Source organism: Blennius ocellaris (genome assembly GCF_963422515.1).
Source record: "Blennius ocellaris genome assembly, chromosome: 4".
In the NCBI taxonomy this organism is placed as follows: Eukaryota; Metazoa; Chordata; class Actinopteri; order Blenniiformes; family Blenniidae; genus Blennius; species Blennius ocellaris.
In genome coordinates, this window is record NC_137653.1 from 21,714,913 (window position 1) to 21,740,639 (window position 25,727).

The 25,727-nt window shown below is 44.7% G+C and overlaps 1 protein-coding gene across 2 annotated transcripts in view; it reads left to right on the forward strand.

Annotated features, from left to right (window-relative positions):
* The window catches only part of magi1b (membrane associated guanylate kinase, WW and PDZ domain containing 1b), a 159,882-nt gene that overhangs the window by 122,073 nt on the left and 12,082 nt on the right, over positions 1–25,727 (forward strand). For both annotated transcript variants that reach the window (XM_080494807.1, XM_080494806.1), the window contains 7 exons: positions 1,615–1,800; positions 2,281–2,940; positions 15,439–15,470; positions 15,888–15,929; positions 17,836–18,079; positions 22,091–22,182; positions 23,606–23,798. In XM_080494807.1, the coding sequence (XP_080350933.1) occupies positions 1,615–1,800; positions 2,281–2,940; positions 15,439–15,470; positions 15,888–15,929; positions 17,836–18,079; positions 22,091–22,182; positions 23,606–23,798 (1,449 nt within the window). The remainder of the gene's footprint in view (positions 1–1,614; positions 1,801–2,280; positions 2,941–15,438; positions 15,471–15,887; positions 15,930–17,835; positions 18,080–22,090; positions 22,183–23,605; positions 23,799–25,727) is intronic.

Sequence of the window (25,727 nt, forward strand, 5' to 3'; positions counted from 1 at the left end):
ACCTTGTGGATAAAGCCACCGTATCAGCTTGCAGTTTCGTTACATCTCACCTTTTTTCTGCGAAAAAAAAAACCCCAGCCATTCAGAGGCACCGACGCACACAAAACACAACAAACACAAGGACACAAACTAACTCCAAGGGTAATGCATTTTTCATTGAATGGACGGGTCGTGGAGCCGCCATGACCTAATGTCATTCCTACGGGTCGCTAAACACACATTTCTTATGATCCTCTTTCTTTAATGTGCACTCCCTTCATGCTCTTCCTCTTCCTTTCCATCACCTCTCCTCATTCATCCTCAAGACATAGGTGCAGCAATGTGCAGGATGTACTTTTATTTCACATGTCGCCTTTCGTATTTTAATAGGCAATTTAAGTGCCTGTTTTCAGCTGTTGTTTTCAGTGGTGCTGATATTCAGCCTGAGACACAAAAATGTCTACTTTTCATTCCTAATGCCAGATAATGAGGCAGCAAAAAGAAAGAAATTACAGGGAATATTTGGGTCGGTTCTTAGCATTTAAGCATTTCTTCATTTCTTAAGACCACTTTGAAATGTGTTTTGGAGAGATTTTTATGTTGATTAAAACCTTCACAAACCGGCGTTGAATGATGCAGATGTCTTGCTGGCAGACGGGGTTTCGGTGGCTGTTTACCGAGGCAGAGCCCTTTCCAATGCAAACATGTTTGCTGTGTGACCTTCAGGCAGCGAGGACCGGGTACTTGATGTCACAGCTTACAAATCATTCGCCTCTCGGTTACATCCTCAGATCCAAAAACCACCAGTCAAGCTGAAAAGGCCTCTGCATATTAGCGCATGAATACAGTGAAATGGTATCATTCAATTTGCACCATTTGATATTCAGAAGTAGTTTTTTATGTTGCCTGAACAGATTTGGGATCCATGACAAGCATTGACGCATGCGCGTTTTTAAAGTAGCTTCTGATTGAATTCACCTCAAAGTGATCTGTATCCCCTCAAAGTATGACATAGCATATTTTAAAGTAGATTTTCAGCCTTTTGGGCCTATGTATAGTGTTTGAATAAAGAAATGTATCGGCAGAAGCATACATGATGAAAACCTAGCAGGAAAATGATTGTGTTGAGTCCCATTTAACCTAATGGGTGTTTGTTGGAGTAGCTTATTTTTCTCCTCTTAATGTGATCTACAAACAAAGCCTAATTGTTGTTGTAATTACTTATCCGCAAGCAGTATCGACAATAATTGGTTTCAAAGTAATGTGTTACTGTCATGCCTCTATTTTTGACGGTAACACCACAAACTGAATGCAGTCGAACAAATATTAGCACAATTAGAACGAATACAATTTCTGTGAGTTCTGTCACATTAAAACCAGTAGAAGGCTGCTCTCTCTCTGTCTTGCTCACTGGGCCAACGATTAGCATTACCTTGGTTTGTTGTGGTCCGACATGTCCATTTTTAAGTTTACATGACATTTCCAAGTGAAAATGAAAATCATCCATTGTGCTTTAGGTGTCCGTTTACACGACGGCGGTGGTCGTGGACCACCTGAAAATGCAAATCTTTAAAATGGTCACTGCTGTCCCATTGGTGCAATGAGAAGCTGATTTGGATATGTTTTTGTGTCCAGGAGGAAAGCCTTTCTTTACTCGGAACCGATCCGAGCTGAAGGGGACTTTCATTAACACTAAACTGAAGAAGAGTCGTCGTGGCTTTGGTTTCACTGTTGTCGGAGGGGACGAGCCGGATGAGTTCCTGCAGATAAAGAGCCTTGTCCTGGATGGACCTGCAGCCCTTGATGGCAAGATGGAGACAGGTAAATGGGTATATATATATATATATATATATCAATATTCTCCTAGAATATTTTATCTGTAGAGGTTCTGCTTTCACCAAATCACATGTAAATAAGGCAATACTCGCAGTTTGGAGATGACAAATCTGGCACTTTGATTGAAAAGTGTTTTAAAATTTAGCTACTAAGAAATGTCACCTGCCCAGAGTCTTTCATTGCAGGTGATTCATGTTCAGTTTCAGATCTCAGCCCTTGGTAAGCTTAACATGGATCAATCCAAAAACAGAAAAGTCTCCATGGGAAATGGAGTTTGATTCATTGTGGCTCGACAGTGGTCTTTGATGGGATGGAGCAAAAATGGCAGCATCAGTCAAAGGGCTTTGTGAATGCTGATTGTATCTAAATAATGAAGTGTATAGTGTATGTGCCTCATAGAGACTCTAGAGGATGGCTTTACTTGCTGAAACTATACCAATCTTCTGCTTTCTGTTCACCTCCAAGGCGACGTGATCGTGAGCGTTAATGACACCTGTGTCCTCGGATACACCCACGCCCAAGTGGTGAAGATCTTCCAGTCCATCCCCATCGGCTCCATGGTGAACTTGGAGCTGTGCCGAGGCTACCCACTGCCTTTCGACCCCGATGACCCCAACACCAGCCTGGTTACCTCAGTGGCTATTCTCGACAACAAAGATCCCATCATCGTCAACGGCCAGGAGGCCTCCAACAGCTACGATTCGCCGTCAAGCCACGGCAGCCAGAACAACAGCAACGGGCCGACCAACGGCCCTCCGCCACTCAATGGCCTTCCCCGACCTCACAGCCCCTCCATGGAGGTCGCCTCCGATACCTCTTCTCAGCAAGGCTACCCCAGCGACGTAGTCACCCTGGCCTCGTCCATCGCGACGCAACCAGAGCTCATCACTGTTCACATGGAGAAAGGAGACAAGGGCTTCGGATTCACCATCGCTGACAGTCCTGGGGGCGGAGGGCAGCGGGTGAAGCAGATCGTGGACTACCCGCGCTGCCGCGGCCTCAGGGAGGGCGACATCATCGTGGAGGTGAACAAGAGGAACGTGCAGAGCATGTCCCACAACCAGGTGGTCGACCTGCTCAGCAAGTGTCCCAAAGGCAGCGAGGTCACCATGCTGGTGCAGAGAGGTGAGTGGAGGCCAACACATCCTGTCATTTCTGTCACTACTCCTGAGAGCAGACTGTGACGGGAACCAGTGCCAACTCGTGTGGCGGCTTGTGATTTACGTGCTCGCAAAACACACACCTTTCCCATGGTAGGCGTTTGATCCCGCTGAGAAAAAAAATAATAGGCCTCTGCCTTACAGGCTGTTCTCGCTCAGAGAGCCCCTTTTATTGACACACATATTTATTTATTCATGCAAATAGAGGGTGGAAGCAAAGGGAAATCTTATTGACACACATATTTATTTATTCATGCAAATAGAGGGTGGAAGCAAAGGGAAATCGGTAAAGAGGTGAGATAGAGGGATAATTATCTGGAGGAAGTGGACGTGGAGTCGCAGAGGAAGTTGAAATATCATTTGAGGACGTGGGTGGAAGAGAGAGAAGTGTTGACAATAAGCGACATTAGCAGACTGTCACAGCATTCCTCACAAGTTATTAGTGTAGATGGAGGAGCTGTGAAAAGAATCTGGTGTTTCAGGTCAAATTGTCTGATGTCCTATTTTTTTCTTTTTTTTTTCCCCCCACTCTGTCTCATCCCCTGTCTCTGCCCAGGTTCTTTCACATTCCGTTCACCATTCCGCTGGTTGACAATGTGTCTGGTTTATTTTGGGCTTTATGTGTACTCCCAAGTTGAAGCTTGCTACTTTAAAGATGCCAGCAATTGTGCCGGCAAACCGTTCATCCATCTACTTGGTCATATGGCCCAGGAAAAGCTGAGATCATTGACGTTTGGCCCTTACAGTAGATTGTCAGACAGAGAAATGGAATCACAGGGGCGCCAATGCTTTCATTCACGGTATGTCGTTCAGTCTTTTGTCGCGGCTTCTGATTGAAAATCACAGTCGCACAGAAGCACTAAACGGAAACAAAGCGACAGTGAATTGAGGATAAAACTAAAATGATTGAATTTCTGTATTTTCCCTCCAATCCTGCTCAGACTCACTGACCTCCAAAGCTCTGAACGCAATACGAGTAATTGGACCATTTTCTCCTTCTTCCTGTCGCCAGCTTGCTTTGAGGGCTTATTAATTCAAGTTACTGTAAGGTGTCGTGCGTGTTGGATGTGTCGTGATGTATGGCGGTGAAGTCTTCTTCTCTTCCAATGTGTGTGATTGGTTGTCCTCATAGCTTCATTCTGTTTTCCGTTCTGTCACTCAACTTGTCTGGCCCCTCGAAAACACAAAAAACACACACACACACACACACACACACACACACACACACACACACACACACACACACACACACACACACACACACACACACACACACACACACACACATACACACACACACACACACACACACACACACACACACACACACACACACACACACCAAACAGTCTCACTTCTCCAAAGCCTTTTTATCAATGAGTAGCATTTTCCTCGTTGTCCTTATATACACAGGCCCGTAAAGTGAAGTGGCCTCATCAAGAGTGAGGATTTAATGGGTCTCTCAATAAAACAGAGGAAGGTTTCTCAGCTGCAGTAAAGGAATAGCTGATTTATATTTTATCTCTAAGCAAAAACATGTCAGAACCAAACTTATTTGCTCGTCATACTCGTTGCAAATTAATTATAGAACAACCCCCACCCCCCATTTGCACATTTAAGCAGCAGTTCCTGGAGATGAAGTTCTGGATGTCTCCAAGATCACACACACACACATTGCTTTTTTCAGAGTCATTAATGGAGAAAAGCACACACTGGAGTGCAGTGCAGTGTGTCGGCTTCTTTATTGGGATGTCGTTTTTTTATGCTGATCACAATCCAGCCCGTTTTAAAGTATATTTTCTAAGCAAGAATTTTCTTGAAACAGGCTTTCTATTCAAAGCTTGGCTTTGAAAAGTGTCCTTTAAAAAAAAAAAAAAAAAAAAAAAATCCTGCTAAATCAATTTATTATACTCATTACAAATATTTTAAAGTCCCTCTAATCATTTCAGGATATGAACTTAGATTCTGCAAGTATTAGATTTTAGTATGATGTGTTATCTTCTATTCCCCTGTAATCCCCATGGGGTTGTGTGGGGCTGTGACTCATCCACACTGTTCAGACATATGAATCACCAGTGAACCTCAAACATGTACCAAGATTACCAAAAGCTTATGTGCAACGAGATCAGTTACAAACGTTGCACATGTAGCTATCATTCACATGTTAGAGTTGACCGGCGAAACGAAGAAAGTCACTCTTTGATCAAGTATGTCAACATAAGGCCCGTGGGCCAAAACCAGCTCGCGAGAGGCTGCAATCCGGCCCAACTATTTTCACAAAAACATGCACCATGGGTCACAGAGCATTTTGTTGAAGAAATGTAAGTATAGTTTAGTAAGTATACAAGTACCACAACAAAGAAAACCCTTAAAGTTGAAATTTAAAGACTATTATGGCACAACTTTACCAGTCCAGCCCATTCGAGATGAACGTGGGCTGTATGTGGACACCCCTGAATTAGATGCCCTTTCACAAATTGTTGATTGATTTAAAGCACTTGTTTGCAGCCTCCACTTCTGCTGATTTTTACAATAAAAGATGTCTTTAAAAAAAAAAGCCAATTATTTGCATATATAATTAGACATTATGTTTTTCTATTTTAAATTGGATGTGAATGAATTTCACTTCAATTTCACCTTAATGAAAATACACATTTCTTATCGGGGTCACTTTACACAACAACAGTGTGGGAGTCACTGAAAATGCAACTTTTTAAGAAACCTCTCTCAAGGTAGAAGCTTTTGAAAATGCTTCGACTTCGAAGGAAAACGTTATTACTACACATGCACACCACGGCCGTGGTTAGTTTGTCATGTAAACAGAATGTTGCAGCTTTTTTATGTAGTTTAGCTGCTTTAAACTTTTTTTATGTACAGTTATTTGGGCATTTCTGGCTATTTAAACATTGTAGCTGTAGATGTTTTAGCCATCTTGGCTGATTTAGCCTGGTTGGTTATTGTAGCAATTCTACGTGTTGTTGTCACTACAGCTATTTCGTGTTTTGTTAGTTGTATTGTATTTTAGGTGTTTTTAGCCAAATTTTCTAAGCTCAGGGCGACATGTGGCTCCAGACTCCTTGTTATGCTGATGAGAAATACATATGCTAAATCCTGCCAGTGTTGACAGGATGAGAATAAAAACATCTCAGGTGTCATCTTTCAATCTTGTATTCGACCTACAACCCCAACAGATTCCCAAATTTGACTTCATGTGACAGAAACCAAAAAACTAAATGTCATTTGATAAGCTGGGACATGATCGGTGTTCATCATGAATGACATCATTAATGACATTAACTCTCCTCATAAACTCTTAATATTGTCGCCGATTGGTTTTCTGATAATTACCCCCTCAAAGCTGATTTCTCCAGTATGTAAATAAGAGAGAACGTTAGAACATGATACTTCCTTCATCAAAGCTTTTTGACCCCACAGACACACAACGTGCACGCCACAGTGTGTTTCTTCCTCCTCCCACTGAATTCCCACACATTTCCCATCTTCCTCAATTCCAACGGTGGATCTGTTTGGAATTCTATTTTTCCATCCTTCTTTTTAACTTGCTCCACTTGCACTTAATCAACACCCATGTCATGTGTGACACACACGCACACACACACACACACACACACACACACACACACACACACACACACACACACACACACACACACACACACACACACACACACACACACACACACACTCACACGGATGAGAATATCAGCTGTGGTCGCGGTACTTTAATTACTACCACCAACCCCCCCATCCCCTCCTGTGCCATCTCACTCCGGATCACTCCACCAATAGCTGCAGAGCTCGCTGGCCTCTAATTGGGGTCCTGATGTCAGCTTTGCTTATAATACACATACATCTTAGTTCTCTCCCATGCTTCCCTCTGCCCTCACTCTCTCTTCCATCCATCAAAAGTCTCCCCCCTCCCTGCACGTACGCACACGAGTCGACTTTCGCACATGAACATGCAACTATAAATTACTCGCAGGAGGACTGTGGTTTGGCTTTAATTGGTGGAGAGCTACCTCTCCACCCCCACCACCACCACCCCCCACCCCCAATGCCAGTATGTAGATTCGCACCTGCTCACCCACATGACGACGGGAGCGATTCCCCGCGGACAAGTATGCACTCGTCAGGGAGGCAGGGTCCAACAGTAACCCCCCCCCCACACACACACTCCCCGCCCCCACTCAGTTTATGAATATATGTGCAAATCAGCTCGTGTGAACATGTAAATGTCTGTTTTTTGTTCTATGCCAGCAGCAGCAGGAGGATTTTTCGTGCATTACAAAGTGCAAATTACTTCCCAACTCTGTAAGAAAACCTCTTTTTTTTTTTTAAAAGCCGCTTTCATCTACTTCTGAGAAAGTACGTGTGACTGATCTATTTTGGGCTTAATTAATAGGTGGCATCCATGGGTCAGAGTCGGGTTATGAGACACTGACAGCGTCTCACAGGTTAAGCACACCAGACACAGCAGTTTAAAACATTTTGCTCTCCGAGAGGCGCTTCCTCTACCCACACAGGAATGATTTATTACTTCAATCAGGTCTGTGTTTCATGATACACTGTACTTTCATTTGTCTAATTACGCTGCTCTAATGGGCTCATTTTCCCCTGTCTGTCTTCTTCTGCCCTCACCGATGCGCTGACATAATTCCTTTCAGCCCCTGAAGTCTTAAGGCTTCCGCAGACCAGATGATTTTAGCGGTCCTCTCGGTTCATTATCTGCAACGTGGGTTTTATAAACTCAGAGGCAACACCGTGGATCACCGACTGCGTCATGCATCGATACGCAGTGACCTCACCCTGCATTTCATCCCTGTTCGCTGACAGAAAGAAATAATACAAAAAAAAACAAAAAAAAACAAAGGTTTATGTGCATGGAAAAAGCTAAGAGGAGACGGAGAGTCTAGACTCAGTCTTGGCGTGGGAAAAAAGGCCACCTTGGGAGGCAACTCTGCAAAGAATTGTATATCTGACCCAGTCATAAAATTACTGCAGGCTTTTGGTGGTCGAACAACTATGATGCCTGATATTTGTGGACTGCCCAACTTCTGTTCATCACTACCAAAATCAAGTATATGGCTGCAGTTGCAGGGATTTTGCCTCCTTTGTTCCTTTTTAAAAGGTGTAAATGCTACAGTCCTCCGGGATGCATCAGCCTACCATGAAGCCTTTTGTCTGTGAAAACGCGTTTGGCTATAGAATTTCTGAAACATGGCTTCTCAATAGCCCAACAGCTCAAGTCATTAATCAGCCATAGCATAGAAGAACTGGAGCCCCTTTTTTTCAAGTCTTGAATTGTTTTTAACCTGTTCGAAAGTCCGAGCAGGTGCCACAATGAATGCAAAGCAATCTGCGGGTTGGCTTGTAGCAACCTGGAGAAAAAGGAAAGATAAGAGTGTAGAGGAAAAGAAGATGGATGGAATTGAGAGGATTGAAGAAATGATGAAAGACCAGAGCAGAACCCCCCCTCACACACACACACACACACACACGCACACACACACACACACACACACACACACACACACACACACACACACACACGCACATCATGCCACATAAAAACAGCATTGACATACGAGTCGCCACTGGGCAATCAGAACCTGCACACCCCTTCTCCCACAATGAGAGATGCACCTTTCCCTCCCCCGACGTAACCGACAAATGAACAAGCGGCTCAGACGAGAGGTAGTAAACCAGTTTGTAAACACCAGCATGCTTAATGAACCTCTCCACCGTGTGGTTTCTTCTTTGTTATCTTCTTGGAACAAACAGACTAATACTCAAAGACGTGGCCAAGACCTGAGATCATCAGGCTTCTTTGGAGAACTCTAATAGCATTCATTTGCAAATCCGCTATAGGGGTAAAACAAGAGGCTGCATTTGCTTCTTTTGCTTTTAAGTGCTCTTTGAGGGATTTATCGCACCCTTGCAATCAGACGCGGTTGTGTTGAAATGTCTCGGGTGTTTTTTTCTTTGTGCTTTGGTCGTGCAGTAGTGATAAAAGAGAGGTTAAAAACACCAAGTTCCTCATTCACACACGAGATAGCTCTTATAGGCATAATGGCGAGCGAGTGTACTGGCAGCTTGTAAATGCGTCCTGTCAGAAAGCACTCCACGCATCAGTGTTCTTTGAGGACACCCGCTGATATGCACAAACAACAATTACGTGAACTCGCATAACCCATATAAACGAGCTCGCCGTTTACCGGCACGCTCATCCATAAGGCTCGTTTTACCGTCTTGTGTACACACACACACACACACACACACACAGAGGCATTAGAAGGAGATAAATGCTGATGCTGGGTCCCCGTGCGGACCATCGCAGGAAATCTATTCACTGTATGGGCAGGAAGCGTTGTGTTTTTACCCAGTTGACATTAAAAATTCTGCTGACTGAACGGTCCGGCAGCGCCGTAAGGACCAGCTTTGCAGTCTTGGAGAAGCAGTGATGACGGGGGAACCCCCACCCACATGGCACCCACCGTTCACCTTTGCTATTTGGCCCCACTGGAGGCGGTGGAGCCTCTGCTTGTTGCACAGGCGAAGGGGGTGAGAACCTCTCTACCTCTCTCTCTCTCTTCTCCCTCCCAACCCCCGACCCATCTCCCATGACTTCACACCTCCATAGCCAGCGGCTGACTCGTTAATCTCCACCATCTTTTGTTTCCATGACAATGCTCTGCAGATAATCTGCTCCAGGTGAATGTGTGCATTTGTGGGAGGGGTGGAGCTTCACCCCGGCTCTTTCTGAAAGCCACGAAGGGCGAACACTGCATGGTTCACATTTTAATAGATAAATGGTCTTCTTTACAAGGAAATCTTTTACGTTGCACTGCATTTTTAGCAGAACTCTTTGAAGTCACTGCGGATTGAAAAATATATCTTTACCCTCTTTTCCTATCTATGAGCTGATGGAGGGATGATAGATGGTGTTAGGTGGTCTGATGGATTGATGGACGGATGAATGGTTGCAACAACGACATGAATGAGAAGAAATGCACTATTCAATGTGTTACACTAAAGTAATTCCAACCTTGATACAGTGAACCTGCAGCTATTCAGTACATGCATAACATGAATTCCACAATTGAATTCAATTGCATTGAGGTAAAGCCAACTTAGTGTAAAATGTGGAAAGAAAGGATGCCTCAGGAGCATAAAATACCTGAATATGAAGTCCACTATTCACTGTCAGATTCCTCAGTCTGTTATTGTTTATCTGATGAGCTGTCCCATAATGTGTGTATTTTTACATTACACTTCTATTTTATATTTCTAAAGGTGTTCAATATACTCAACAAAGAGTTGTTATTATTGAAGGTAGGTGTGCCGTCTGATTAGTTCCTTCGTTACGTTCATCTGTCGGGAGTGGTTTCATTGTTTGCACACATGCAGGAAGCCAAACAAAGCCGCGCGGCTTCCACCTGATTCTCGCCGCCGTGCCATACACCGCAGGACGGCTCTCCACAACAACCGTTGCTTGGAGACCGTCTGTCAGTTCACCAGGCGCCGTCGCCACGGTGACAGATGGAGCCGCCTGTTGGAAGCCACCGCTCCCAGCCGAGATCTCGCAGCTCGTGCACGTACACACGCTCTGTGGACAGACAACATAATCTGCTTAGTAATGGCTTCCGTTTAGTGACTGCTGCGCTGCCAGGTCGGTGCAACAGTTTCTCTCTGTTGAAAGGAGCTGAAGGTGCAGCGGCTGTTGTCCGAGTGCACCATCTCAGGTCATTAGTCCTGTTTTCTAGTAGTAGCTTCTACAAACATATTCCGCCATGCACCGTTCCCATACGCCTCAAAACGTAAGACTCGAACCAGCTGTGGAGCTGTCACGCACACGAAGAATTGTGTTTTTTTTTCTCTTCCTCAGGCAGTGAAACAAGACTGTTTTTCTGTCAAGCTCAAGTAAAAAATCTCACCGCAGTGCTCCGATATACACGATACTTCATTATTCTGCCTTTCTCTGAATTCACATGGTTTTGTTGATATAGAATCAATCATAAAAATGGCCTAATATACAGATCGAGTGTCCCGCGGGTCGATTATTCACTGTTAAGGAAGCACATTTTAAGATTTAGTGAGGAGGATAATATGAGGAAGGAGAGCCCCACAGCGGTCCTGCTCGGTTTAGCAGAGCTTTCTCACCCCCTGTTTCTCTCTGTGTCTCACCCCCTTTTCTCTCTCTGTCTCATCCTCTTTCTGTCTCTGTATCGCACCATCTATCTCTCTGTGTCTCACCCTATGTCTGTCCTGGTTTCTCACCCGTCTCTATACAGTGTATGTTTCACCCACTGCCTCTCTCTCTCTCTCTCTCTCTCTCTCTCTCTCTCTCTCTGTCTCTCTCTCTCTCTGTCTCTCTGTCTCTGTCTCTCTGTCTCTGTCTCTGTCTCTGTCTCTGTCTCTGTCTCTGTCTCTCTCTCTCTCTCTCTCTCTCTCTCTCTCTCTCTCTCTCTCTCTCTCTCTCTCTCTCTCTCTCTCTTCCCCCCCCCCCCCCCCCCCACCCACCCACCTGTTCTAATTCACTGTTTCTCTCTTTTGTATATAATTAAGGCTGAAAATTGGCCCACAATGCTTACAGTAGCTTTTGTTCTGCGGGACACACACAGTCAGTTCTTTACTTTTAATATCTTAACAAAACCATAAAGCGACCCACCAGCCATGAGAAATAATGCATTATAATATAATATACTTTTGACAGTAACACTTTTCTCACCAATTACTTTTATGGAGTTAAACATAGTGGCCATTACTGAAGTTTATAACAAGTGCAGAGCTGCCGTCTTCATTCACATCTGACAACTTTACGATTTGTTTTAGCATTAGCTTTAGCATTAGCTATTGTAATATTATTTCTGAAATAACTGAGCCCTCCTGACAGCAACATGGAAGATGTCTGACTCTGTAACGTTAGCTTGTCACCAATATTATCATTTCCATTAGTGTAGAGCATCTTCCTACAAGTAATTGAGTATACTAACCCATCCAGTGCGGACTGCTATATGCACCTTATTAAAACTAATCAAAGAGTTGCTTCATTGATTAATGAGTCCATTTTAGTCACGGTTAAATCTACAGTAACACAATTTCTATGTAATTGATAATGATTTTGAGTGACTGGCACAGTTCTTCTCATCAAGGGGTAAAATGTGTGTAATATTCGGTTTAGCCTCAAATTTGGAAAGTTAATGATCAGAAAATCTGTACAGGAAGTTTTAAAGCTGCTTTCAGAGTGAGGCATTCAGACATCAAGGTGAAATGGAGAAAAGCCTGAAAGAGTCCTCAAATGACCCGAATCTCTTCAGCTGCCTGGGTGTGTCTTCGTCTTTCTGTGTCAGTGTGCCTCATGCTGGAGCTGGTTAGTGCAGAGTGACACTGACATCATGGACATCCGCAGCCGATCAGCTGCAGCGGATAATCAAACGTTATCCCGGCACTTTGACTGACAGCATCCTTAAGCCAAGTGGGATCGACTGTGGCAGCCTGTCTTATTTAATAACTAGGGTGGGAGGGTGCGTATCGCTATGTGCTCCTGATTGGATGATTCCAATCGATCGAGGGGGGGTAGAAAAGGTGGGAGAGGGGAGGGTGGGAGGGAGCGAGGACAAATGCAGACGTAACACAGTTGGAGTTGTCAGTTGTGAATGAGCCCAGATGTGTGAGATAAAGAAGACAAGAAGACGCGTTTGTGCAGAAAAGATCTTATCCACTCAGTTTCCCTGAAGGGTTGACACACAATGGTGCCCCATTTTCCTACTCAGACGCAGGCGTGCTTAACCTGTTTCACAACGTGTGTGTGTGTGTGTGTGTGTGTGTGTGTGTGTGTGTGTGTGTGTGTGTGTGTGTGTGTGTGTGTGTGTGTGTGTGTGTGTGTGTGTGTGTGTGTGTGTGTGTGTGTGTGTGTGTGTGTGTGTGTGTGTGTGTGTGTGTGTGTGAAATTTTAAATATGATGGAGGAAATACTGTAAACTCTTAGCCTTGCATTTCTCGCACCTTCCTTCTCCTCTTCTCATTTCCATAACTTCATACTGTTTTTTCCAGAAAGACAGTGGAGTGGAGGGAGGGAGGGAAGGAAGGAGGGAGGGGAAGAGGGCAGTGATGTGTTGGAGGAGAGAATTTCCCTGGTTAGATGCAGGCTGTGTTAGCATTTTAGTAATAGGGGGGGTGGATAAATGACCTTTTTTCCCAAAACCTTCGTGTAACAGGTTTATTTTGACCTTATTTATATATAAAACACACAAGTATCCTGCATTTTCAATTTTGGTTCTGCTACTGCCTGCTACTGGCATGTTTTGATGTACTGCGTATATCACACTTTTGCACGCTTTTTTCAGCTATATATGATAATGGACAATGACTCTGTCTCAACATTGTGTACAAATATAGTGATTACTTGTTTTATTTTGTTTATTTATGAACTAAAAGGTATGGTTTATACTAGAACACACCAAAAAAAAATCAATAGCATGCACATTATTAATGATTATAATGGCTGAACAGACAGTCTTTCCATCGCGGCACGGAATTCTGTCAAGGTAACAGTGGATCTGTCAGTTGTTTTCCCCAAAACTATCTTGAGGTTGTTGCCAAATTGTTCTGGTGTTAGCATTGTTCTCTTTCGTCCCACAGTGGCAAATATTCTGAAAACTTGGCTACTTCTGGGAAGCGAAACGGATGTGTCCCTGGCATAAGTCACCTCCTCGCGCATTCTCTTTGTCTTGGCTTGCTCATTGTCCGTGTCTGAAGCAGCCTGGCTTCTAAGACCAATAGTGGAGGTACTACTGGCAGCCATCTTGTCTCAGACTACCTAAAATAAACAAATAAAACATTGATTAGCATGACAAATGTGTGAATGTCATATATGATACGTTACTGTTGAGCCATTAAATCACAAAACTTGTCAAAAGTGGCAAAATTCGAGAAATTTGCCCAAAACGCGGTTTTCCTTATATGGCCAGTAGCAGGCAGTAGCAACCTGAAAATCAAAAAATGGTATTATATATGTGATTTGTATATAAATAAGGTCAATTTAAACCTGTTACATGCAAATTCTAATTTTATCCACCCCCCCCTATTAGTAATGTGTGTGTGTGTGTGTGTGTGTGTGTGTGTGTGTGTGTGTGTGTGTGTGTGTGTGTGTGTGTGTGTGTGTGTGTGTGTGTGTGTGTGTGTGTGTGTGTGTGTGTGTGTGTGTGTGTGTGTGTGTGTGTGTGTGTGTGTGTGTGTGTGTGTGTGTGCGCGCGCGCGCACTCTTTCTGAAATATTTTGTTGGTCGCCACGCAATCACATGGAACCGTCGCACCTTTAAGCACTCTTTGATTTGTGTCAGGAGAGCAGCATCGAGCCATCTGATGCCTGCCTGTGTGTGTGTGTGTGTGTGTGTGTGTGTGTGTGTGTGTGTGTGTGTGTGTGTGTGTGTGTGTGTGTGTGTGTGTGTGTGTGTGTGTGTGTGTGTGTGTGTGTGTGTGTGTGTGTGTGTGTGCGTACGCGCATGTGCGTGTGTGTGTGTGTGCAGCTGCATGGATGTTTACCAGCATGTGGGGGCGGGCGAGAGACTGAGATGGAGCGTAGCGAGGAAGAGGGAGGAGATGGAGGGAGGGAGGTGATGATGCTGAGGGAAGAAAAGGGAGGGAGGACAGTGTGCGGTGAGGTGAGGGAAAGGGAGAGAGAGAGAGAGAGAGAGCGCTCAAGGAGGAAAAAAAGGAAAAGGCGTCAGGAAAGGGAGAGACGAGGAGGACGCGCCAACTGCCTATAGATGCTGGAGCCTTCGACAGCGGAGCGCGGCGCTCAGCGGACACAGGAAGATGGTCTCAGTAAGAGGGGAACTGACGGTTGCCTATAATTTAATGTTCAGTATCTTGGACTCCTTCTCCATGGGTAATGCTACGGCCAGCAACTCCAGAGCACAGCTCGCTTTCCTCCTTCTCTACTCTCCTCTTTATTCTCCGGCTCACTTGCTCTCCAGGATTCTGTCCGTCCGTCTCAACTCTCACTTTCCCTCGCGTGCTCGCTCACTGACATGCATGCGCCGCTGCCGCCGGGTAGCCAGGCTCCATCGAGCGCTGGGTTAGCCCCCGGGGCTGGCCCCGCTCTCCCGCTGCTGCACCAGTCAAGCCAAACGCTGGCCGCGGTAGTGATGCAGATAGATCGCGCTGCCTCGCGCTCCCCCTCCCACTTCTCCTCCTCCTCAAACGAGAGCCGTGGATGGGCGAGCGAGCGAGCGAGCCGAGCGGGGAAAGAGAGGAGAGGAGGGAGAATGAGATGAGGGCGAGAGGAAGGCTGTTGTGACATTGTTTGGGAGTCTGCGTGATCAGTTCTCACTTTTTTTTTTTTTTCCAAAATATTTCTCCTGAACCTGGACTACATGTTATACCTCCTTTGGTAATTGTATTTCTTTCTTTTCCTCCCCCCCTCTCTATCCGGCTTCACAGGAGTGGCACCTGCAAAGAAGAGCCCAAAACTGGTAAGTAGTTCTTTTTCTCATAATATCCTCTTTCTTTTTTCGTGTCTCCTCTTCCCACATTTCCATGTGTGCATCATTCAGAGCCATTTGCCTTATCGCTCACTCACCTCCTCTTCCTCCCCTCTGCTCGCTGCAACTTGCGCCAATGTTGTACGTCTGTTTGTAGATGTGGGATGTACCTTTGCGTATGCTGTGCAGAGGTGGAAACCCAGTAGCTTCACATCAACCCCCCCCCCTCTCTCTATGGCGGGGGATGGGACTTTTGATGCGCTGCGTGCGCTGGCTTGCCAATGCACTGATGATGGCATCGCGCTGGGTGCTAAGTTTGCAGTGTGAGAGTTGAATCTGTGACTGCAGCTGAGGGACGGCCTTGTCCTGAATGAACTGAACTCGACATGCATCTTTCTTGTTTTGCAGGACAATTTTGGGCTGGCTCCTCCATACAGAGATTACACTAGGGTACGTGATGCAAGTTAGGTGGAGGGGAAACTTTCTGGGAGCAGTGTGCCGGTGGCTTTGGTGCGAGGGTTTTTAAGTGGTGGTGGTTTTATTAGATGGTGGGATTATAGCGGTGTTAATGCATGATATTCTTCTCGATTATCTTCTGTTTATGTGCGACAAAACCAACTACTCAGGGATTCAAGTGTGGCCCGTTGGTGGCGAAGCAGGACAGAGGCCAGCCTGAGGAAACGGCAGCTAGGATTTGTTTTCATCGCTCCGCCTCCTCATTCCTCCCACCTCCATCTCCCCATCTCCAGCCTCCTTAATAAGTTATTGGAGCAGGAGAAACCAATGTATTAGAGCATTCCTGGAGCACAGAAGGGGAACACAATGACTGCAGAAGGTCAAATCTAATAGATCCATCACGAGGCACAGATTTGTTTTCATTTGAAAGGGGAATAGCATGTGGATTTTGTGTGCATCAAACTGGGAGAGAAACTGGAAGAAATGCTGCCTTAATGACTGAATGGAGGCACCATTTTGTTTAGAAGGAAGAAAACAAACACCCCCCCCTAAAAAAACAAAAAAAAAAAAAAAAAATTTTTGCAGTTAGAACACGAGCTTGAGCTTTGACTTTTCCTCTGAACAAGGCCTGCATTTTTGATAATGATATGACTCTATTGGTTTTGGTGTTGCACCTCAGAACCCAGAGAGGTTACATCCTCAGCAGCAGCAGAGTAAGCATTCCAGCCGGAGCCACGGCTCCGACTTCGTATTTGCCAAGGCGTCAGTCTTCTTTTATGTCTAACAAGGATGATGAATATAAACATGAATTGCAGAGGTGTGGGAGACTGATTCCGGGAGTAATGAGTCTGAATTTATTGAAGACACGGCCCCGCTTTGAAGGCCAAACACTTTGATATTTGAGAACAGATGAGCCACTTGCCTTCGCCCCGTCTTCCCGGTGTATTTTTGTCCAGCACATCCAAAGTAACGCAAGGTCACGTGACACCGAGCTGTCATTCTCCCTCACTGTCTTAAAAATATCCTCCTCTGTTTTCTCTGGCTCTCTCTGTAACCCTTTCACTCGGCTGATTTCTGTTTGAAACCCTCCCAGCGGTGCAGAGTCTTGCAGACAAGCAGTGAAGGTGTGACTGTAAAGAAAGATCAGGATGATGGGGAGGACTGATGCCTGCACTGTCATTGTACTTGAGCTGCGGCTCGTATGTGCTTTGCCCTGCTCAAACACCTCAAATCCTTGAGCAGGTACTTAAGTGCCCATGTTATTGAGGGGCCAGCGGCAATTTATGAGGAGTTTTACATTTCTGCCTTCCCCAGTAAAATCCTCCCCTCGCTTTCAAACCCCACGAGTGCCTTATTCACTGTGAATTTCTCCCCGTATGCAGCAGGGGATGCAGTTTCTTGTTAATACATTCCACTCTGTTAAACAAAAGGAATAGGCAATGTGGGCTCATAAGTTGAGCCACAGTGTTTTTCTCCCACAGTCGAATGACTTAATCATGAGAAACCATTCAGTTCTCTTTATTCCTTTCACTTTGTTAGCAAAAAGAAATCTCAGAATTAAACCGTGTGACTATTCTTTGTGCTGAATAAGGTGGCGTCGCAACAATGCTTGACATCACACTCTGTCTGCTTCCTTTTTACCCCAAAGAGAGCTCGAGTTTAATCCCTTTGAACTCTCATCCCAAATTCTTCTGTCTTCACATCGTCGTCGTCCCGATTTCTCCCTTCTCACAAACCACAACCCCGACTCTCTCTTCTTCTCTTTCCGCTGCTGAGCATGCAACAACCCTTTTATGTTTTTGTCTCCGACTGTCTGTCGGCTCCGAGTCGGGCTTCCGAGCTCCTCCCGAGCGCTGACTTTAAATAGTCAAATGATATTGATCCACATTTCCAACAGCAGTTGTCGAGGAAGGACAGCCAGAACAGCTCCCAGCATAGCGTCTCCAGCCATCGGAGCGCCCACACAGACTCGCCCGTGCACTCGTCCCTGGCGCCCCCCCTCAACGAGAGCAGCGCTCCCCCGGCCCCGTCGCAGCCCCTGCCAGGCCTCCCGCCCCAGGACACCCCGGCAGACGGGACCATCCAGAGGAAACCAGATCCCTTTAAGATCTGGGCCCAGTCCAGGAGCATGTATGAAAGTAGGCGTAAGTATATGATTTTTTGGTGGCGGTTTGGATGAGGGCTGCATGGGGTGTTGGCTCAGTGGAGACAATAGGTATGTCTTCGTGGCTCTGCACATTTTGGAGCAATATTTGGGATCGGGGTGAAGTAACAATGATCTGAACTGGGCTTGAGCTTTTATTCAGTCTTTGGTGATCAGATGTAAACGGAAAAAAAACTGCTGGGAACTAAGTGATGAAACGCTTGTGGAGTTTTTCATGTCAAGTCTTTTGTTGGGGTCACTGTAGATCAGGGGTGTCAAACCCATTTTAGTTTATGGGTCACATACAGTTCAATTTAATCTTGACAGAGCCGGTAAAATAGTGCCATAATAACTTTTTTTTTGTTTTGTTTTTTTTTTTAATTAGTATTTTATTGTGATTTTCCAAAATTTACAACAGACAATCCTTCACAGTACAGGCACATTTCTCCCAAACTCAATGTCCTTTATGATATCTATACTTGTAACAAAAGGGAATACTCACAATAAACAAAGGGAAATAAACAGATAAGAAAAAGACAAATTATAAAATAAACAAAAATACAAGAAGCCATAATAACTTTTAATTGTAAACTTGTCTTTTTTTTTTGTGGCGCAGCATATATGTGATGAAAATGTCCATATATCTTCACAAAAAACCAAACAATTACTATGGAAAATGATGACACTGTCAACATGAATCCAATTTTAATGAAACCTTCTCATGCAAAATACAGTGAAATGTCCAAAGAAACTTGTGTAACTGTCGCATGATGCATGTTTTTACAAAGTCACCCTGACGGCAAGGTTTTGAGGCTTGTTTGATCACAACGAGGTAGCTAGCTTTCATGGCAGCATCACCAATATCTCAGGTTGGGTCTCAGGTTGTCTCCTACGCTTAAGAAATTTGTACAAAAATGAATCTTTCCCTTGAGATTTTTGCACGTTTGGTGGGCTGGTTTTGGCCCACAGGCTGTATGTTTGACACCCATGGCTGACAGTGTTACAAAATAGTGAATTCAGAAACTTCAAAAAAGGTTGAGCAAACAGAGAGAAGACCTGGAAGAGCATAACTCCATAGTTTTCCTTCATTTGTGTTCATTTTCATGTCTGACCGGTGTTACCCCTCCCCCGCTGTCAATTTGCCAACACTGGCATCACTGACACACTTTTACACCAGACTTCCCTCTAAGAGTCACATGGCATATAATTAGCAGCAATAGTGGAGTTGATGTCAGTGGATTGCATAAATCCCTTCCGTGGTTGCCAAAGCAAGGGGATAGCTCTAATTAAAAAAGAATAACCCTCAGATCCATTGTCAAGTCCAGAAAAAAGCGAGACAACAGGAGCCTGTGAGGGCAGGAAATCTTTAACATCTAATCACTTTCCCAGGCTCCACTTGTCAAGGTTCTTCATTATTTAGTTTGCTTTCTGAAGACGAACGTGGAAAATAAAAAAGTCTTAGTGATGGTCTCGTAGTGCACTCACCTGTTGGAGAGCTGCCATGAATAGCTGGGAGGACAATAGGTTTTGATTTCAAGAAAAGAGGAATAAAGAGTCAAGATGGAGAATGAAGGCAGCCGAGACCGCAGGGGGAATTAGTTCTACATACCTGTCTTGATGTGATAGAAGATCAACAGGGGTTTTCCACATTGCCTCAGACAGCTTGCTTTGTAGAAATGGAAAGAGGGTTCAGTAGATAATGAGGTGGGGATCAATAGAAACTGGAAGTGTTTTTTAATGGCTTCTAAAAGAGAAACATTGGGAGAGACGAGGCGACTCTGAGATATGGAAAAGTTCCGAGGAACACCCAGAATGTCTGAGAGCACTGTTGACCTGAACCAGCAGGTGTAAATCCTCCACTCGGCTCACACTGCATTGAGCTCTTCCGCTAAAATCCTCCGCTCTGCGCTCCATGGGGCTCAGGCCTTGGTCACGGAGAGTGAAATTTCTCCATGCAACGTTCGCTGCGCTAGAAAGTTCTGCTGAGATCAAGGTCTTTAAGCACACTGTGTGGTGAATGATTTTCAATTGCAAAGAGTTGGGGGGGGGGTCCCTTGCAAAGCCTCACACGGCATTAACTTGCTCCGAGGGGGAAAAGAAAGAATGAGGCCAGGTGTGGTTTGGAGACACACTCGTGCTTTATTGGTCCTCATTTGGACTATTCTTGGGGTTTTAACATGTCCCCACTTTAATTTCCTCGCTGTCTGAGCCGCCCACACTGTGTTTGCGGTCAGCTCTGCACAGGACCGTCGATCTTGGTAAAATATCGATCCATTCATGCCCAGTTGGCTCACTTATGGATTTATTAGTCGGCGGGGAGCCAAGGTGTGCGTTTGACCCTCCTGAGCACAGGTGCAGATTGCGACAGTTAGCCTCTGACTCTCTCTGCTCCTCCGCTTCCTCCACAGTAACACTGTGATAGATTGTAAGAGATGGCTTCGCTCCGCAGGGATTTTAACTGTTGACTGAAGGAACAGATTGGAAAGCAGGCTGCTTATGCTTTCTGCCACCCCGCCGCCTCTTAGTGGCTTTAGCGGCCTTGGCGGCGGCGGAGCGAAAGGAAAACTCCTCCGGAGTTTGCTCGCTGGCGCATGTTTGTCTGCACATAGGACACAGCTGCGACCGAACAAACACATGCACATACCTGCATCCGTGATTTGACAGACTTCCAGAAGCTCATGTGTATGCTGGGGAGAGGCCACACACAGGCATGCTCATCCCCTCTCTCCCCAGGCTCCTGCCAACCCCCCACCCACCCATTCCTTCCAGCCTCCACTGCTCCATGAACCATGAGCTGTCAGTTGGCTGCAGTGCAATACCTTTCTTATAACACCGCACCTCACGACTCGCGCACACTCTGCTCCGTCTCTCATGGGTATGAATGGACTGTGAACTCACCATGCTCAATAATGTATAGACCGTTCCAGCATGTATTGGCACCTCTATCTGGTGGCATGAGGGAGAGTGGAAATGTTGCATGTCACACGTCGCTTCGGAAGAAGAGCAAGCGCGGCCGCTTTAAATATGTCCGGTGCATGAGAACGCCACTGAGAGTAGTGAACAAACTGGGAGAGGTACTCTATTTCAGACATCAGAAGGGAGTTTTAACCACATCGTTTCTAATTATGGGATCAGTGAATGAAGGGCTGTGGATAATTTTTTTTTTCTTTCTCACAGCCTGTCTTGTGTCTATATTTATGCTTCATACCCCAAATAGATCCTTTGTTATCTTTTGATGGATCGCTTCTTTGTTTGTTCCCGCTGCTACATCCGCTACAAAGCTGTTACGTGCATGTTCACACACGCAAGCCAGTGGTTCGATTCCTCGTAAGCAGTGGACCCATCCCTTATAGTAGGGGTGTCGAGTACATTTTAGTTCAGGGGCCACATGCAACCTAATTTGATTTTGAATGGGCCAGACTGGAAAGAATAGTGCCATAATAGCTTTTAACTTTAAACTTCAAAGTTTTTCTTTGTTGTGGCTCAGAGTATACGTGATGAAAATGTCAATAATTTTGCAAAAACCAAACAATTACTACAGAAGATGACTACAACCAAGCCAATTTTAATGATACTTTCTGGTACAAAATACAGTGAAACGTCAAATAATAAATAAATAGAATACAATTCTATAGCTGTTGCATTATGCATGTTTTTACAAACCCTCCCTGACAGCATGACTTTGTAGTTGATTTGAAAGCAACAAGGTAGCTGGTTTTCATGGCAACATCCGAAATATCTCGGCTCAGGTCTCAGAGTTGTGTTGTGTCCACTACTCTTATAAAAAAAATCAATATTTTATTTGACATTTTTACCATTTGCTTGGTGGTTTGGCGGGCCAGATTGGAGTCTCTTGCGGGCCCACGGGCCTTATGTTTGACACCCCTGCCTTATAGACACTCTGATTTTAAATATATCTAACAGTGTGGTGGTACTGAACTCTGTAGGCAAAGGAAGCTCCTGCAGGCTGTTATTATGCACGAACGTTAATGTATGTCTGCTGATTTGGCAGTTCCAGACTTCCAGGAGCAGGACATCTTCCTGTGGAGGAAGGACACGGGGTTCGGCTTCAGGATCCTCGGAGGCAACGAGCCTGGAGAGCCTGTGAGTCTACCTCTTCAACTTTTTCCCCACCTCCCCAGTTTCACTTTTTTATTCCATGTTTGTCTGTAATGTGTACAGCACAACTCACAAGATTCTGTAACTTGCATGATAAAAAAGGAGGCTGTATTCCCAGTATTGGCCAGAGCAGCGTCTGTAGTTTTCTTCTGCTTTTACTGTTTTTCTGTTTGTCTTCTGAACTTGTGTGTGTTGGACTCGGACGAACTTATATCACTGATCTCTGAAACCCGGTCTCTCTTTGATCTGGCCACTGTAGCATTGGGCTGTTCAAAAAAACATCTCTCACATACACACAGTTTCTTTTTTTCTCTCCCCCTTTTAAAGAGTCTAACTTGTTTGTTCTCGCTGGCTGGCCCCCACTGTGTGGTTTATTTCTTTCTTGAAAAAAGAAAAAAAAAAATAATGACATATTTTAGAGCTCGGTTTGGAGAACTACTGGTTCACCCTGGAGATGTGAGTAAAGCTCTGACTCCAAGGTTTTGCTCGCTGCAAACATGTCGTCCGTGCCACGTTTGTGGCTGCTGCATTTTTCTACCCAGAAATCCATCTTCTATTCCAATTTTTGCAACTTAGGATGGAATACAGTCCAGCTTGTGATTGGGGGAAGGCAAGTCCCCACGTGGACATGCCACATCTACCACAGGACTCATAGAGTCGATTTGACAATGCGAGCTCACATGATATGCATATTTTTTAAGAAACTGGCGTAAAACGACAAATGGAGCAGTAACGCCATCGACGAGTCTACAAATCCTGGAATTGTCCAGGAAATTAAATCAAGTGGCGAGAATACTCACGCTCACATTTTTCTCACAGTGAACTTGTACATAGTGTTTAATTAAAACATGTGGGATTCTTTAACTAAAACAAAACAATATTGTGGAAATGATCGACTTTTACTGTTACACTTCAATTAGATTTATGTAGCACCAGAGGCATCAATACCCTGAAAATTTGTTTTTGTTTTTTGCCGTTTTAATAAGTGACAAATCTAGTGTGTACACCAACTTCAGTAATTAGTTACAAAACATCAACCTGAATGTCTTTTATTCTTTTTCCTAGATCAACAAAACTGAAATAACCAAAAACATAAGGACATTAACGCTGGGAGTGAGACGGGGTTATTGCTACACACACTGTGTCGTATGAGGGTAGCAGAACCAAAGTCTGGTCTGCGTGGTCATATATAGTCTACTTTTAGAAACTTCAGGAGTAGTTGAAAATTGAATTGAAACGCTATATCTTAGGCTTTCGTGATATTTTTCTAGCTAATAGGCATCAATATATTTAAAATTAAAATATGCTCCTTTGTTTTTTGTTTTTTTGGTTTTGATTTTAGAAATACCTTGACTGTAAGCCAGTCTTTACCCCATCTTGATCGCCCGCTCATCTCCATGTTTTTCAGATCTACATCGGCCACATCGTGAAGTATGGGGCCGCTGACGAGGACGGCCGCCTCCGGTCCGGAGACGAGCTGATATGTGTGGACGGCACGGCAGTGGTGGGCAAGTCGCACCAACTGGTGGTGCAGCTGATGCAGCAGGCTGCCAAGCAGGGCCACGTCAACCTCACCGTCCGACGCAAAACCAGCTACGCCGGTAAGAAGCTCAGAGGTCGAGACGAAGAAGCGGCTTTATCCCGTTAGAGGCCTGCTGACTGCTTCAAAAAGAAGGGTTGGATTTATTTCTGCCAACTTGCCGGGTCAGAACCCCGCCTGGGGTTCAAGACTTATGGCAAATTCGTTAAGTACAAGAGGCAACAGTGAGAAAACCTGTGCAGTGAATGACTTCGATGCTGTCGTTTTAACGATTCCTGTTCTGGTTGAGTTGGTTAAAGAAAAGGTGATTTAATGCGGCTGGTCCCAGAACTGTGAGCACAGCAAACAAGTCAAGCAACAGAAGAGCTACAACAGCAGAGTGGCTCGTGGGGCTCAGTTCACTGTGCAATTACATCACCAAGCATTGTTTTGATGAAGAAATCAAATCTTTTTTCTTTTTTCTTTTTTTGTTGAGACACAGCGATCCAAGGTCAGACTGAACACGGCACATGCCTTTCGTTTTGTTTCATGACAAGAAATCACAAAACCTTCAGTGTTTTGTCTTTCTGCAATCGGATGATTACAATAAAACCTTTTAATGTGAACCAACAGCAGTAGGCTTTTCAATGTTGCTGTCAGTGACTCAAAACACAATTTAGAGTATGAATCGTTGAAGAAAAATGTATGAAAATAAATACTTTTAAGTACGAAAAATGTTCTAGAAATTCTTTAACTTTTTTTTTTTATTAATATTTTAACTGTGGTCCTCAGTGTACTTTTTTCCAAGCGCAAAATCCATTTTGAATTTCTTTGAAAAGCCAGTTGTGAGCTATTTGTCGAAGTAAATGTATATCTGGTTGTATTTCCATTACATTGTCACAAGATACACGTCCAACCATCCATCTATCTTCTACATGATCATGGGCAAAGGTTCCACAGTCATAGTAAATACTTCTTCTGCATATGCAGAAGTAGGTGAACAATAACGACAATGGCAGCCTCCAGAGTGGCATGACTCCCAGTCCATAGTCTCCTGGGACTACATTGTTTTCAAACTGTTGCCATGTCAACGCTTAACTTCACTGAAACGTGAAAACGATCCGTTTTCTCTTCAAAAATACACGGGACCTTTAAGTCACCATTTGCTTCAAATGCATGTTTGCAAGTTGATAGAGAGGACATTAGAGCACCTGAAGAAATTCTAGACACAGAACAACCCCCCCCAACCAAAACTGTTCCAATTTAATGTCAAACTCTGTTTCATTATCAGCCTGACGTTCAGTCCAAAACGTGTGGTGTGACAAAGTATTTGCAGCAATAGTGGGATGACAGCGTGGTTCAGACATGATGGTGGTGGGATAATCGCAGGCCCTGCTTGCTCTAAATGCAGGGATTCCTCCCTGCTCCTATATGTGGAAGCGATCAGTCATCACCACGAGTCGACTCCCCCCTCCACGCCCTGCCGCTCCGCTCCTCAGCAGGCGATAAAGAAAGGCCCATAAATATGATGAAGAGGGTGGTCGACCTTCGGCCCAATGACAGCAGCAGCCAGACATTAGTGCATCGCTGCTCCTCCGTCTCCGTCAGAATGTGAGGCGCCTCCTCCCGAGCAGCTGGTACAGGAAATGAAATGTGGAATGAAATGTCCAGATACATCTTTTGTTCGGAAAACCGATCAGACGGAGCGATTGTTGGAGGAGCTTCTCTTCCCGAGCTGTCTCGCACCATTCCTTTCTCTATTTTATCACAACATCAAATAGCTGCCTTTGTTTACATTTTTGATTTTGAGATTTCACAGATGATGTAATGTTTCGCTGTGTTGTCACATCCTGACAGTCGTATTTTGAAGCCTCGTCTCCGCGATACTCTCCTACTTCGCTCCATCCACATTTATCATCGTCTCCTGAACATATTGTGTCGTGGCGCTTGGCCTAATTTTCCTCCGCTTTTCTTCCACTGTTGTCTCTTGCATCTGCTCCATCTCACCTTC